At 48.5% G+C, this 14,051-nt stretch overlaps 1 protein-coding gene across 1 annotated transcript in view; it reads left to right on the forward strand.

Annotated features, from left to right (window-relative positions):
• NONO (non-POU domain containing octamer binding) overlaps nt 1–10,691 on the forward strand; it is an 89,218-nt gene extending 78,527 nt beyond the window's left edge. Inside the window, exons 23-24 of the mRNA XM_075132628.1 lie at nt 2,605–2,667; nt 9,741–10,691. Coding sequence (XP_074988729.1) covers nt 2,605–2,667; nt 9,741–9,995 — 318 coding nt within the window. The 3' untranslated portion in view covers nt 9,996–10,691. The remainder of the gene's footprint in view (nt 1–2,604; nt 2,668–9,740) is intronic.
• The last annotated feature ends 3,360 nt before the right edge of the window (nt 10,692–14,051 follow it).

Genomic DNA, 14,051 nt, shown 5'->3' on the forward strand with positions numbered 1-14,051 from the left:
AGTCGCTTAAACACCCCATTTCTAATATAGACTCTTAGGGTAGACCTTGTGCTCCTGAGAAGGAAAATGCAATTCCCCTTGGCTCTGGCCTTCTCTCTCTTCCTTCTACTACCTGCTGCAGGGAGTTGGCACCTGTTTCAATTTTTGTGGGATAACCCTGATATGAACAGGACTACCCTGCTTCTTGCTGAAGGGCTGAGACAACATCTCAGGCTGACAGTGTTCTAGCTATTGGCTGCCTTAGAGATACTGTTGCTCAGAGTATTGTTGCCCTGGCTGAGGAGTGGCTGGGCAGCAGAGGATTGCCTTTGTTAATTTCTGTGGTGTGGTTCCTGAGGGCTGTCCTTTATGGAGCTGCAGCCACAGGGAGCAGTTTTGTCACTGCCTCTCGCTGTGCGAATGAAGCTGTGTGGAGAGTAGACAGGGTGTGTTAAGAATGGCCATGAGAATGCCCAACCTGGGACAGGCGAGTGGTCCCTCTAACCCAGAATCCTGTCCAACAGTGGCCAGGGCCAGGTGCTTCAGAGGGAATGAACAGAGCAGGGCAGTTATGGATGATCCTTCCCCTGTCGTCCAATCCCATCTCCTAGCAAAGAGAGGCCTGTACTCGCAGTTGTTCAAGGTCACAAAAGTCCAGCTCACCCTGTTACATTAAATTGTTTACCAAAGTTAGAAAAAGTTGGAGACAAATAGACTGGTACAACTGGACTGTTTGCATCAAAAACAATCTGTGCTGAGGGCTCCTGGTAAAGTCATGGGTTGGTTTGATGGGCTAAAAGATTCTAGAAAAGGGAAGAAATGCTTATAATTAAATTTTTTCAAAATATGTTTTGATTGGTTAATGTTAATAGGATGAGGTTGTCCCCCCTTCCTGAATATTGTTTATCAGGGGAAGAGGAGAGGGGTCATTGAAGTGGGAGCAGGGGTGGACTCAAAAGACACCTGGAACAAGGGTGAGGTGCCTTTTATTTTATTTTTTTTATATCTATAACTAAACGCTGGCAATATTTATTGAGTAGGGTCCTGGAATCTAAGTAGCTCTGCGGCTCCTCCTTGCACAGACTAAGATTGGTTCCCTAGTTTGACAGCACAGTAGTTTGCCTATCGCAACCTGGGCTGAGCTCCTGGATGGGGTTTGGATTGTTCTTTCGCTACTGGCACTGGGAAGTCTGTCTCTCCTATTAAGTCCAGCAATAATGACATTATAACGCTGAGCCTGTTTTGACCCTCAGCATCTTTTGGTCCATTTAATGTAATCCTACAGCAACATGCTCAGTGCACTCCATCTGCGGCCTTCTCCTTTTGCACTGAGAGTGGGCTTCTGTCCCACGTGGCCATATTCTTTCCTCTGCATCACTGTGTCCTGAAACTCTTCGACCCTCTCAGCTAGTTTCCATATGAGCAGTACTGTTTTGTAAGTCCTCTGTTAGTAGTGGGGAGTCTGTTAGTAAAGCTGAAGGGTTAACCCCTGGCCACCCTGAATCAGCACAAAAATCTGGCACCGTGAGGATTAGTGACTGTGCCTTGGCATCTGTAAAATCTCCTGAAGGCTTCCGATTTAAGCCTTACTTAAGATTTTGGCTGCTGGGAAAGGTGGAGGGAGCAAAGTTAATTTGCAGTGCTTAGGTGTGGCAAGGAAAGAAATTCTTCATTTAATGGGGGGAGGGATAGCTCAGTGGTTTGGGGGGAGGGATAGCTCAGTGGTTTGAGCATTGGCCTGCTAAACCCAGGGTTGTGAGTTCAATCCTTGAGGGGGCCATTTAGGGATCTGGGGCAAAAATTGGGGATTGGTCCTGCTTCAAGCAGGGGGTTGGACTAGATGACCTCCTGAGGTCCCTTCCAACACTAACCTTCTATGATTCTATGATAACTGCCGCATCAGCTCTAACTATGGTCTTGGCGTTGGGTGGTTTGTTAATTCAGTATTATTACAATTCCTCCACAAAGGTCTTTGATAACTTTGAGTTAAGAGCATTAGGCTCCATATCCCATTGCTGCAATCTGTAAATAACAAGACAATAAGCAATTACATAATTCAGCATCTGTCTAATTATCACACATTGGGTCCCCTTCTCAGCCTCTCCTCCTTCTGCAGAACACACAAGTGGGGGTTAGATGCTGCAGGGCCTGGGAGCTGAGGGTGAGGAGTTTGACTTTTCCCATAGAGCTTCAAGATAGGCAGGAGATGGATTATCAGATCATTACTACAGAGGCCTGAAATGGGGTGGGGTGGGGGCACTGTCCTGTGGGGGGACACACACCACTGTATCAGGCTGCTTAGTCTCAATACTTAGTCCTGCCTCAGTGCAGGGGAATGGACTAGATCAGTGCTTCTCAAGCTATTTGATGTGGGGGACCGGCGATTTCTTTTTCCAAAGTGCACGCAGGCCGGCAGCCAATGGAGTAGCACTGGACTAGATGATCTATTGAGGTCGCTTCCAGTCTACATTTCTATGATTCTGTGCAGCTACGCTATCCCAAAAAGCGTATCCTAGAGGTGACACCTTTCGCTTGCTGTGTGGCTTTGATGCTCACTCACTCACCGGCTCTGCAGAGTTGGTCCTTCTGTACTTGCTAAGAGACTTCTTTCTTTCTTTCTTTCAGATTGATGTCCATATCATGTTCGAAGGTGACAAGGTTTTCCAGGCAAAGCTGGATCTCTGGGGGGTAAGATTTCTGTTTATCTTGGTTCCCTTATTCCAGCAAGCTGTGGATGGAAAGGGACGGAAACTGGGCTCAGGTGCCAAGATGTAAATTAACAGATCCCAAGGCCAGAAGGGACCCTTGTGATCATCTAGTTTGACCTCTGGTGTAACACAGGTCATAGAACTGCCACAAGATAATTCCTAGAGCAGAGCTTTTAGGAAAACATTCAATCTTGATTTAAACGTAGCCTGTGATGGAGAAGCCGCCACGATCCTTGATAAATTGTTCCAACTGTTAATTGCCTTCAGTGTTAAAAATTCACACCTTACTTACAGTCTGAATGAGTCTTGCTTCAACTTGCAGCCATGGGAGCCTGTCAGACCTTTCTCTGCTGGACTGACGAGCCCATTAACAAATATTTGTTCCCCATAGAATCATAGAATATTAGGGGTGGAAGATTCCTCAGGAGGTCATCTAGTTCAATCCCCTGCTGAAAGCAGGACCAACACCAACTAAATCATCCCAGCCAGGGCTTTGTCAAGCTGGGCCTTAAAAACCTCTAAGGATGGAGATTCCACCACCTCCCTAGGTAACGCATTCCAGTGCTTCACCACCCTCCTACTGAAATAGTGTTTCCTAATATCCAACCTAGACCTCCCCCACTTCAACTTGAGACCATTACTCCTTGTTCTGTCATCTGCTACCACTGAGAACAGCCGAGCTCCATCCTCTTTGGAACCGCCCTTCAGGTACTTGAAGGCTGCTATCAAATCCCCCCTCGCTCGTCTCTTCTGCAGACTAAATAATCCCAGTTCCCTCAGCCTCTCCTCCTAAGTCATGTGTCCCAGCCCGCTAATAATTTCGTTGCCCTCCGCTGGAGTCTCTCCAATTTGTCCACATCCCTTCTGTAGTGGGGGGACCAAAACTGGACACAATGCTCCAGGTGTGGCCTCACCAGTGCTGAATAGAGGGGAATAATCACTTCCCTCGATCTTCTGGCAATGCTCCTGCTAATACAGCCCAATATGCCGTTGGCCTTCTTGAAACAAGGGCACATTGCTGACTCATATCCAGCTTCTCATCCACTGTAATCCCTAGGTCCTTTTCTGCAGAACTGCTGCTTAGCCAGTTGGTCCCCAGCCTGTAGCGGTGCATGGGATTCTTCCTTCCTAAGTGCAAGGACCATGTGGATGCTTATGTAACCCACACACATCATGGGTGTGGTGTTCTGTCCCATCTGGTGGCCTCGAGACCACTTAGAGAGAGAGGTAAAATGAGTCTGCTCTACAGCCTTAGCTAAGAGCCAGTTGGCTTTTAGCTCATGCAGTAGAGGCTCATGTACTAGGCACCAGAGGTCCGAGATTCGATCCAGCCTGCCGACGACTGGGGTGGGTTGGCGTTACGGTTATAGACTGTGATCAAGTCACCCTTTAACCTTTTCTTTAAGCTAAACAAGCTGAGCTCACTCTCAGGCATGTTTTCTAATCCTTTAATGATTCTTGTGGCCCCTCTGATTTAGCAGCATTCTTGAACTGTGGACACCTGTACTGGACAAAGAGTGGTCAGTGCTCTTGGGGAAGCATCGCAAGTACAAACGTGAACTCTCCAGAGCCCCTAGTGCTGGCTTGGACTGGGCTGGCATCCCAGAATCTTACCCTGGACCTTCTCATAGGGCAAGGGGACATCACTTTGTCAAGGTTTGAACCTCTCCAGCATACCCCCTTGTGGCCCTGCCAGTGCACTCTGCGCCCCCATCAGGTACTTTCAGTCAATTACCAGACCTAAGCTGGCTCCAGAACATGCACCCACTTCATGGGGACTGCCTCATTCAGTTGTTTATAGAGGTAACTTGCTGTGTTAGTTGCCCCAGGTCACCCTGCTCTGTGTCCCTATAAGAGTCCTGGTCAGCTCTTTGTCCCAGATCAGGAGACACCCCTCACCCCATTCACCTTCCTGGAGCTGGGTCGTGCTTCAGACAGTCCCTGTCTCTCCTTCTGGCAGAACCCCAGTTCTCTGCCTTGGGCTGGGCTGTAATTTAGCCAGCTGTAGAGCCTTAGCCAGCTTCTCTTTCAAGTGGCCACTTTCGCCTCAACGACTCCCCAGGCTTGGAGGATCCAGCTGATCACCTTCCCCTGCTGGTGCCTTCTCTCTGCTAACTCGGCCCTGAAGGAGGCTTCTTACTCCTTGCAGCTCTGCAGACAGCTGCCATCAGCCAGCTTTATTACTCCTCTGGAACAGCAGCTCCAGAGCAACCTTGCTGGGCACCTTGCCCCTTGCTGCAGGGACCGCACAGGAGTTAGCGGCACGCCTTGATGTCTTCTCTCGTGGAACCCTTATGTAGCCATTCCAGTAACTCACCCCCTTCCTGTCCTCTGATGGGCCTTTATAGCCCCTGGTTTAACTCCAACCAACCAGACTGGCTTCACTGGCCACTGCTGCTCTGACACTAGGGACCTAGACCAGCTCTGCTTATTGGTCAGCTACCTTGTGGCACACTTGTTCCTGGGCCGTAATGGTGCCCAAGAGCTGAGCCCAGTTCCATCCCAGCTTGAGCCCATCTCTCGTGGAGCCAGAGGAGACCCTGTTCCATTCAGATATTGATATTTCATTTTCTTTTCATTTGTAGCTGGAGGGATGTGGGCAGCTGGAAGTGTTGTGCTAGCTGAGGCAGTTTGGGTTTCCTGGAAGAGGTTTCTGAGCTGACATTTTATAGAGTTCCAGGAGGACTTTTATTGCTATCATTTATAAAGTGTTTAGAAGCATGCTGGGTGGCTCACAGAAACAAGTAAAGAGCGAGACCATGCCCCAAAAGAGCTTATATGCCAACTTTAAAAAAAGAATGTTAAGATTCCAAAGTCAAGCATTTAAAAGTTATGAAATGCTAGAGTTAAGGATGCCTGTGCAACCTTATCTAAGCCCTCTTGGGGTGCACACATTATGAAAGTCTTAATTACACAATCACATACTGCTTTTTCCCACAAGGTTCCTGCCTCATTCAGTGCACAGAAGGATGGCTGGTGTTCATTCAGCAGTTTTTCTCCACATTGTCTAATGTGTGACCCCAGGCCTTATTTACAGCACACTATTCAAACTCTGCTCCGAATAAAATTTAATTTCCTCATAGGCTTTTCTATGGCACTCATCACTGTAGTATCTACCGAACTCCGATTCATCCCAGGAGCAACCTATTTTCCATCAAAGCATGTTCAGTGGCATCAAATATGCTATACTCATGGCATCCCACATCAGCCTTTCCAACAATTTTGCCTGGGATCAATGTTTGGCTAAGTGGCCTATAGTTATCCAGGTCATCTTCTTATTTATGCTTTTTAAATATTGGCACAATATTAGCATTTTCGCAGTCTTCTGAAACTTTCCCAGTGTTCCAAAATGTGTTAAAAATCAACATTAATGATGCTGAGAGCTCCTTGGCTATATTGTTTAATAGTCCTGAGTTTAAGTTATCCGGTCCTGATGGCTTTAGAGAGTTTAACTTTGACTAGGTGCATCCTCTGCACAGAATGTCATGGGTGATATGGAAAAAATACTAGCGACCATGTAATTAGAGGCTGTATCATGGTGCATCCACATAAAGGGGGCCAAATTAAAGGTGCACTGGCAGCCTTATTTCTAGCATTTCTGAACTTTGGAACGCTTGACTTTGACTTTGCAATCTTAGCATTCCGCTAACACTGTTTTTGTGCCTAATTTGCTGGAGGGCCACACACTTTCCCTTAGTAGTATCTGTAGTATTTTTCCTTGTAGTATCTTTAGGCTGAGCATGAGCACAGTGTATACAACAGGAGTTCCCTGTCTTCCTCCATTCCCTACAACAAGCTCCCTGTGGGCCACCCTCCCATCCCCCAGTGTTTCAGGGACCCACGGCAATGCTTCCCCCCCATCATGTCTGGGGCTTTGCGTGTCTCCCATTCTCCCCTTCACCACATACCAAGGATTCTGTGTCCCTCCTCTTATGCCCCATTCCCCCATGTCAGGAACTCTTGGTATCCCCCAGCTTTCCTTTCCCCCATACCATGGTCTCCCAATTCTCCCCCCCATGCCAAGGACTCTGGGTGGCCCCTTTACCTGTCCTGCAAGGGATTCAGTGTGCCCCCTTGCCAGGATACCCTCTTCTTCCCCTCCACCCCTCATTACTTTTCTCCTGTCTGAAGAGAGAAATCACTAAGGCTGTCTCCATTTTAAACCCGTGTTGGGCCGGTGAGCAGAGCTGACTTGTGGGGGGGGTGTTATGCTGGAGAAGGGGTTAATGGCTGCCAGCAACCAGGTCTGTGATCTGGAGACAACTGCATGTTAGGTTGAAGCTGATGCTTTACTACCCAGATGCAAGGGCCTCCATGTGTCCTCCATGTCCCCCTTCTGGCTCCTTGCCCAGCCAGTCCCATTTCCCCCAACAATCCAGGCTCTCATCTGATTTCAGGATCCACATACACACACACTCCCTGGCTTAGTCTCCTTCCCCAGACAATTCCAGTATCCCCTCCCATTCCTCATCCAGTCTATCTCCCCCACACACACACTGGCTCCCAGTTCTGTCCCCATCCCCCACTGGCTCCCACTCTCCTGGGCTAGCCATGCCCAGTCTCACCCCTAGCTCCCAGTCCAAGGTGCCTTGGCCCAATCTACTCTCTCCTCCTTCAGTCCGACTACCCCACCTTCAGGCCTTCTCTTGTCCCCTCTGCATTTGAGTCTGACTGCTTTCTCCTTCACTGTCTGGGATTGCGAGCGAGAGAGAGAGAGCATCTTCATGCTCTCAGTTCTCAGGCTGAGCTCCAGATCGGCCCACAACAGCAGGGAGTAGCAATTGCAGGGAATGTCCTGCTCAGTCCCTGCCTCAGTGCAGTTAATTTTCAGTTCATTTAACTGCCAAACGCTAGCAAGTCTCTGCTGAGCACCTGCAGACTGAGATGCTTTCAAAGACACAGACGTTGGCCAAATGTGGGCATGTTTTCCTAGGAACTGCAAAAGGCACATCCCTCACACCAGGGTAACCCTTCTGCCCTGCTCCAAGTCCGTCCCTGCAGAGACGTGTTTGCAATTCTCAACCAAAGAGCTATATGAATGTTTTTAACCTGGGCAAAACGACATATATTTTCCCTTAGCTCATTCTAAGAACATTTTTTGCTGAAACTTTAAACAAACAACCAAAAATCAGCCAGAGGCAGACTCTTGGCAGAAAACATTTCAGCTCAAATGGTTATAATTAGGCAAAGTTATATACAGCTGAAAACAGGGTCTTATGCCGGGGAGTGTTGGTCAATCTTACGTATAGCCAGCACGCTCAGTTCTGCCTGTAATTCAGACAGTGAATAACAAGTAAAAGGCCACAGAGTGGCTGAGTGCAACAGTGAGGCCTGTGGCGACTCCATTTACATGTGTCTTGGTGTGCTGTAACAGGTTTATCTCTTCTCTGTGCAATCATACAGCATCCTTGGTCACCCAGTCTCCTCCTGTATCGAACAGACTGCCTGCATGCCCACTAACCTGCCATGCATTTCAGCCAGGATGCGATTTTGCTCATAATTCACAGCATTCCTACTGTACTTTTACAATTAGTAAGTAACTAATCCTTGGGCAGGTCTGTCATTCCTCCTCTTGTGCAGTGTTGGACGCTGAAGCACAGGGCAGTGACGTGACTTACCCAAGGTAACATGGTGAGTCTAGTACTGCCAGGATTAGACTCGGGACCTCCTGACTCCCAGTTCTATGCTCAATCCTCGAGACCAGGCTGCCTCCCTATTCTACTAATGTGTAGCCTAAACATTCTCTTTGGTAGCTTTGGTAACTTCTTGCCTCCGGCCCTCCCACCCCACTATCTCCTGAGTAGGTAGAGCAGGGGTGGGCAAACTTTTTGGCCCGAGGGCCACATCTGGGTATGGAAATTATATGGCGGCCCATGAATGCTCATGAAATTGGGGTTGGGGTGCAGGAGGGGGTGAGCGAGGGCCTTGGGGGGCGGGAGGAGGATCAGGACTGGGGCACAGGGTGGGGCACTGGAGGGGGTCAGGGGTGCAGGCTCCGGGTGGCACTTACCTCAAGCAGCTCCCGGAAGCAGCGGCATGTCCCTCTCCAGCTTCTACACAGGGGCGCGGCCAGGCGGCTCTGCGCACAGCCCTGTCCACAGGGCTGCAGTTGCTGGCCAATGGGAGCTGCAGGCGTGGTGCTTGAGGAGGGGGAAGCGTGCAAAGCACCCTGGCTGCTCCTATGCGTAGGAGCCAGAGAGGGGATATGCTGCTGCTTCCGGGAGCCGTGGGAAGCCATGGGACTCGTGGAGCGGGGCAAGTCCTGGAGCCCGCTCCCTGGCAGGAGCTCAAGGGCCAGATTAAAATGTCTGAAGGGCCGGATGCGGCCCCCCGGGCCATAGTTTGCCCACTCCTGAGGTAGAGGGAGGAATAATACTCTCATTGCCTTGGTGCATTTCCTATCCCTACCCTTCACTCCATTCTCCTGTAGCATCTCGTCCCTGACCTATTTTGCCTATAACTATAGTTCCTCTCGTTTTGCTGTGTCTCTCCTCAGCTGTGTGCCATGTCTCTGCACCCCAGCATCCTGGGGCACCCAGGAGGGACTCCTATCTCTCTGCATGGCACCCTGGAGGCCCTCAATCCCTGTAAATGGAATCCAGTTGGTTGGGCCAATCACTGCAATGCAGTCATTGCCCTCCCTGACTTTACCCATGATCCCTCTCTTCTAGTAGCGGAGAAGAGTACTGGCTTTGCTGTAGTGGAGGCTCGGAAGTTCTGGGTAGTTTCTCTCAGTTGCTACGTGTGCTTTCCGTTCCGTCTCCACTGGTAACCTTCCACCTTTTCCTGTGTGGGTGACTTAAGACTCATGGTGATCAGCCCCCCACAATGAAGCAACAGAAAATCCTTGAGGAACCATGGTGTTAGTGTCCCAGGTACTGGACTCCATGCACATGCTTTGGTTTTCATTCTGCTTTGCCTCCTCTTTACACTGACTTCTTGCTTCTACAGGAAAGCATCATGGGCACATATAATGGCTAATACTAAATGTCTGGCCAGCGAGTGTGTCTGATGAATGCTTACCATGACATGCCTGCCCCATTCTCACTCTAGGTCATTGATGTACAGAAGAGCTTTGTAAACATGGTGCCCACGAAAGTGGAAATCGCCCTGCGAAAGACCAGCCCCATGACCTGGGCCAAACTGGAGCATCTCCAGAGCAGCTCTCAGCCCAGACAAGACCAGACTGAGAAAGATCCTATGGATGCTGAGGACCCCGAAGGAGAGCAATGGGAGGAGTCAGATGACAGCTTGAGCTGGTCAGAGGAGGGAGATGAGGAGGGGGAGGAAGGAGCAGTAAGCAAATGACATTCATGTAGCATCTTCAAAAGAGAGATTGAAGCCTCTTTCTTTCAAAGACAAGCACATGGGACCCCAGAACCATCTGCAGGTGAGCAGATTGAATTATCTGGAGACTGAGGGCCAGCTCTGAATTTAAAGCTGCTAGAGACACTGCCTCCCAAGTGTAAAGAGTTCAGCTCACCTATGTCTCTCTGGCATTGTCTACAGTGGGATATTTCTTGTACACTTAGGAGGAAGTTAAATAGCAGCTACTAAAGTTTGACATTTTTAAATCAGCATCCAGGTGTTTTAAAAGAACTGGCTGAGGACCTCACTGGACTGTTAATGTTAATTTTCATTAAGTCCTGAAACACTGGGGAAGTTCCTAAATGCTGGAAGAAAGCTAATGTTGTGCCAGTATCCACAAGGGTAAACCATATAACCTGGGTAATTATGGGCCTGCCAGTATGACACTGATCCTAGGAAAGATAAGGGAGCGGTTGATGTGGGACTTTATTAATAAAAAATTAAAGGAGAGTAATATAATGAATGCCAATCAGCATGGGTTTATGGAAAATAGATCCTGTCAAGACTAATTTGATATCTTTCTTGAATGAGATTACAAGTTTTGTTGATAAAGGTAATAGTGTACCACATAACAACATTTTGATTAAAAAATTGGAATGATATTAAGAGAGCACACATTAAACGGATTAAAAGCTAGCTAACTGATAAGTCTCAACATTTAATTATAAATGGAGAATCATCATTTAACAGGTGTGTTTCTAGTGGGGTCCTACAAAGATCAGTGTTTGGCCCTATACGATTTAATATCTTTATTAATGACATGGCAGAAAACATAATATCATCATTGATAAAGTTTGTGAATGACCCAAAAATTGGGGGTGGTGGTCAATAACGAAAAGGAGAGGTCACTGATACAGAGTAATCTGCATCACTTGGTAAACTGGGTGCAAGCAAATGATATGTATTTTAATATTCATAGATTCCATGTCCAGAAGGAACCACTGTGATAATCTAGTTTGACCTCCTGTCTAACACAGCACATGGAACTGCCCCAAAATAATTCCGAGAGCAGAGCTTTCAGAAAGCCATCCAACATAGCTAAATGTAAATGTAGACAGCTAGGAACAAAGACTCAAGACCAAACTGACACAATGGGGGACTCTATCATGGGAAGCAGTGACTGTAAGAAATATTGGTGGGGGTGGGGGGTCATGGTGGCTAATCAGCTGGCTATTGTGCAGTGCTGTGGCCAAAAGGGTTAATGAGAATCTTGGAGGCATAAACAGGGGACTCTCAAGTACAAGCAGAAAGGTTATTTTACCTAGGTATTTGGCACTGATCTGACCACTACTGGAATCCCGTATCCAAGTCTAGTGTCCACCAGTGCTGGGATGTGACTTTTTTGACAGGTGAGGCACAAATCGCAAAATGGATGTATCTATGACTACAAGTTATAAGGTAGGTGGCAGCAACTCCTCCTTCTCCATTTTGAATGGGACCCAATCTAGTTGGCAGCCTCTGGGCACGCCTGCTGGATCAGCCCTCAAACCCGAGCTAAGTGGGTAAACACTTTGTTTCTCCAGATTCATGGATAGCTCTGGGGTTTAGGTAGAGGCAGGCGACTAGACACCCAGAGTGAGACAGCAGTGCACATGCCCAGAGGCAGAAACGTAGGCACTTAAGGAACTTTTACCCTGACAATGTAGGTGCTGAGTGAGTTTAGGTATCTACAGAGATTGGTGGCAGTTTTTTGGGTTGCAGTGGAGCCTAAACCCCAAACTTAAGGGTCTAAACACCTTTGTGAATCTGGGCCTAAGAGCTTTGCTGTTACTAAGGTCTCTGGAGATTCCCACAGTAGTTTGGTTCCCGTGCTTGCAGAGCTCCCTGCCCATAAAAGAATAGTCTATACTAGTCAAATACCTGATCCCCCCCCGCCCTTCTGAGCAAGAGAAGGTATCCCCCATCCCTCACACAGGAACAGTGATACTAGAAAAAAACCAGCTCTCCTCAAAATGAATACCCAGAGTATTCATACAAAGAGTGATGTAAAAATAGAGGTGGATGTTTGGACTTGCCTTGCCCTCTCAACCTGGAGAGTGTGTCACCAGTGGCAACAGCAACACAAAAAGCCCCAAGAAACAGGCCAGAAGCTGAAACAAAGGGCACCATAAAGCTGCATTAGAGGGAGACATGAAGCATGAGCTAAGTCTGGATGGGCCCCAGGAAATTAGTGAGGACTGCAGCCCTGCAACACTCATCTGAAGAGCAGATGAGTAACGGGGGCTCTAGACACAGAAACACCTTGTTAAAGCAAGTCACGCATAGGCAAGAAAGGTTAGGGTTAGGATTAGGGTCCTTCTCTCCCATTGCCTAAGAAGGCTGCGCAGTAGAGGGGGAAAGGAATATGTACAATGGGGCAGGAAGCAGCCTGCAGTCTCCAATGTTCATGAAGCACAGACCTGTTCTCCAAATCTTCTAGGAAAAAGTTTGGTCTACACCAGGGAATGTAGCTGTTGAGGCAGCAAGTGCAGCTGAGCCAGTGCAAATCGTGGTTTAACTGTAAGTGTAGACAGGACCAAACTACAATCAACAGTAGTTCAGAAACCATGGCTGAGCCCTACTTGGAACAAGAGTTAACCAAAGTTTCTGAGCTGGCACTGAACATGGTTCAGTCCTGCCTACACTTACAGTTGACTCACACTCCGCACCATTACTTAATCATTTCCCTGCCATTGCAGAGGCATGGGTGCACCTCAGTCCCTGCTATTCTCTGCCTGTGGCACATGTGTTATTTGTAAGACACAGGTGGTATTTTCTCACTCTTCTTGGCATGGCTAAGGCCTCAGCTGGAATACGATGTCCAGTGCTGGGTGCCACATATTAGAAAAGATGTGGATAAACTGGAGCATCCAGAGGAGAGCAACAAAAGTGATGAAAGGTTTAGAAAACCTGACCCGTGAGGAGAAGTTAAAAACCTGGGCATGTTAGGTCTTGAGAAAAGAAGGCTCAGAGGAGACCTGATCACAGTCTTCAGATCCGTTGAGGGCTCCCAGAGGGAGGGTCGTGCTCAATTGTTCTCCATGGCCATCGATGGTAGGACAAGTAATAGACTTAATCTGCAGCCAGGGAGATTCAGGTTAGACATGAGGAAAATCTTTCTAACTATAAGGCAGTGAGGCTCCAGAACACGACTCTAAGGGAGGCTGTGGAATCCCCGCACTGGAGGTTTTTAAGAAAAGGTCAGTCAAACACCTGTCAGGGATGGTCTAGGTTTTGTTGGTCATGTCTCAGTGAAGGAGGCTGGAATTGATGACTTTCTGAGGTCCTGTTCAGTCCTACGTTTCTATGAGTCTGTGATTAAATGCACCTCCGCCAGCAGCAGGAGGGTAGGGTGTGTTGGGGCTACTGACCACTGCCATGGGATGGGGTTAAGTTATGACGTTCAGTTTCTTTATCCTGCCATATTCCAACCCTCCTCTCCCCTGCCCCCCATCGCCTTTGTTTTCAGTGGGTAAGCTAGGTTTGGTGAGCACATTTAGACACAGGCCATCTGGTCGTTAGAGGTGGGCCAGCGCCAACAAAGTGAGTTCTGCCTCAGGCTCTGTGTTCACATAGGGCAGGGACTGTAACAGGTCACCAATGGGAGCCTGACCCCAGTTGCCAGCAGTCTGTAGTTGCACCTCTGCCTCTCTTTCTCCCCTCTTTCCCCCAGACAGCATGAGGTGCCGCTCCCTGCTCTGGTTTCCCTCTTTGGGTGTGTCCACACTGCAGCTGGGACCAAGCCTCCCAACCCGAGAAGACAGCCTTGCATTAGTGGGTCTGGAACTAGTGTGCTAAAAATAGCGTGAATGTTGTGGCTCGGGCAGCAGGTCTCAAGTCCATGCAACCCCCTTGGTCTGAGCTTGGGCAGCCACCACAGGTCTCTGCCAGAACTGCAACACCTGGACTGCTATCTCTAGTGCACTAGCTCTAAAAGTTTAGCAGTGTAGATCTACCCTTTGTGCTGAAGAGACCCCCATCAATGGATAAGTTGCTGGGGTAAAGAGAGGCTGGATG

This window comes from Caretta caretta, chromosome 9 (assembly GCF_965140235.1).
Source record: "Caretta caretta isolate rCarCar2 chromosome 9, rCarCar1.hap1, whole genome shotgun sequence".
In the NCBI taxonomy this organism is placed as follows: Eukaryota; Metazoa; Chordata; order Testudines; family Cheloniidae; genus Caretta; species Caretta caretta.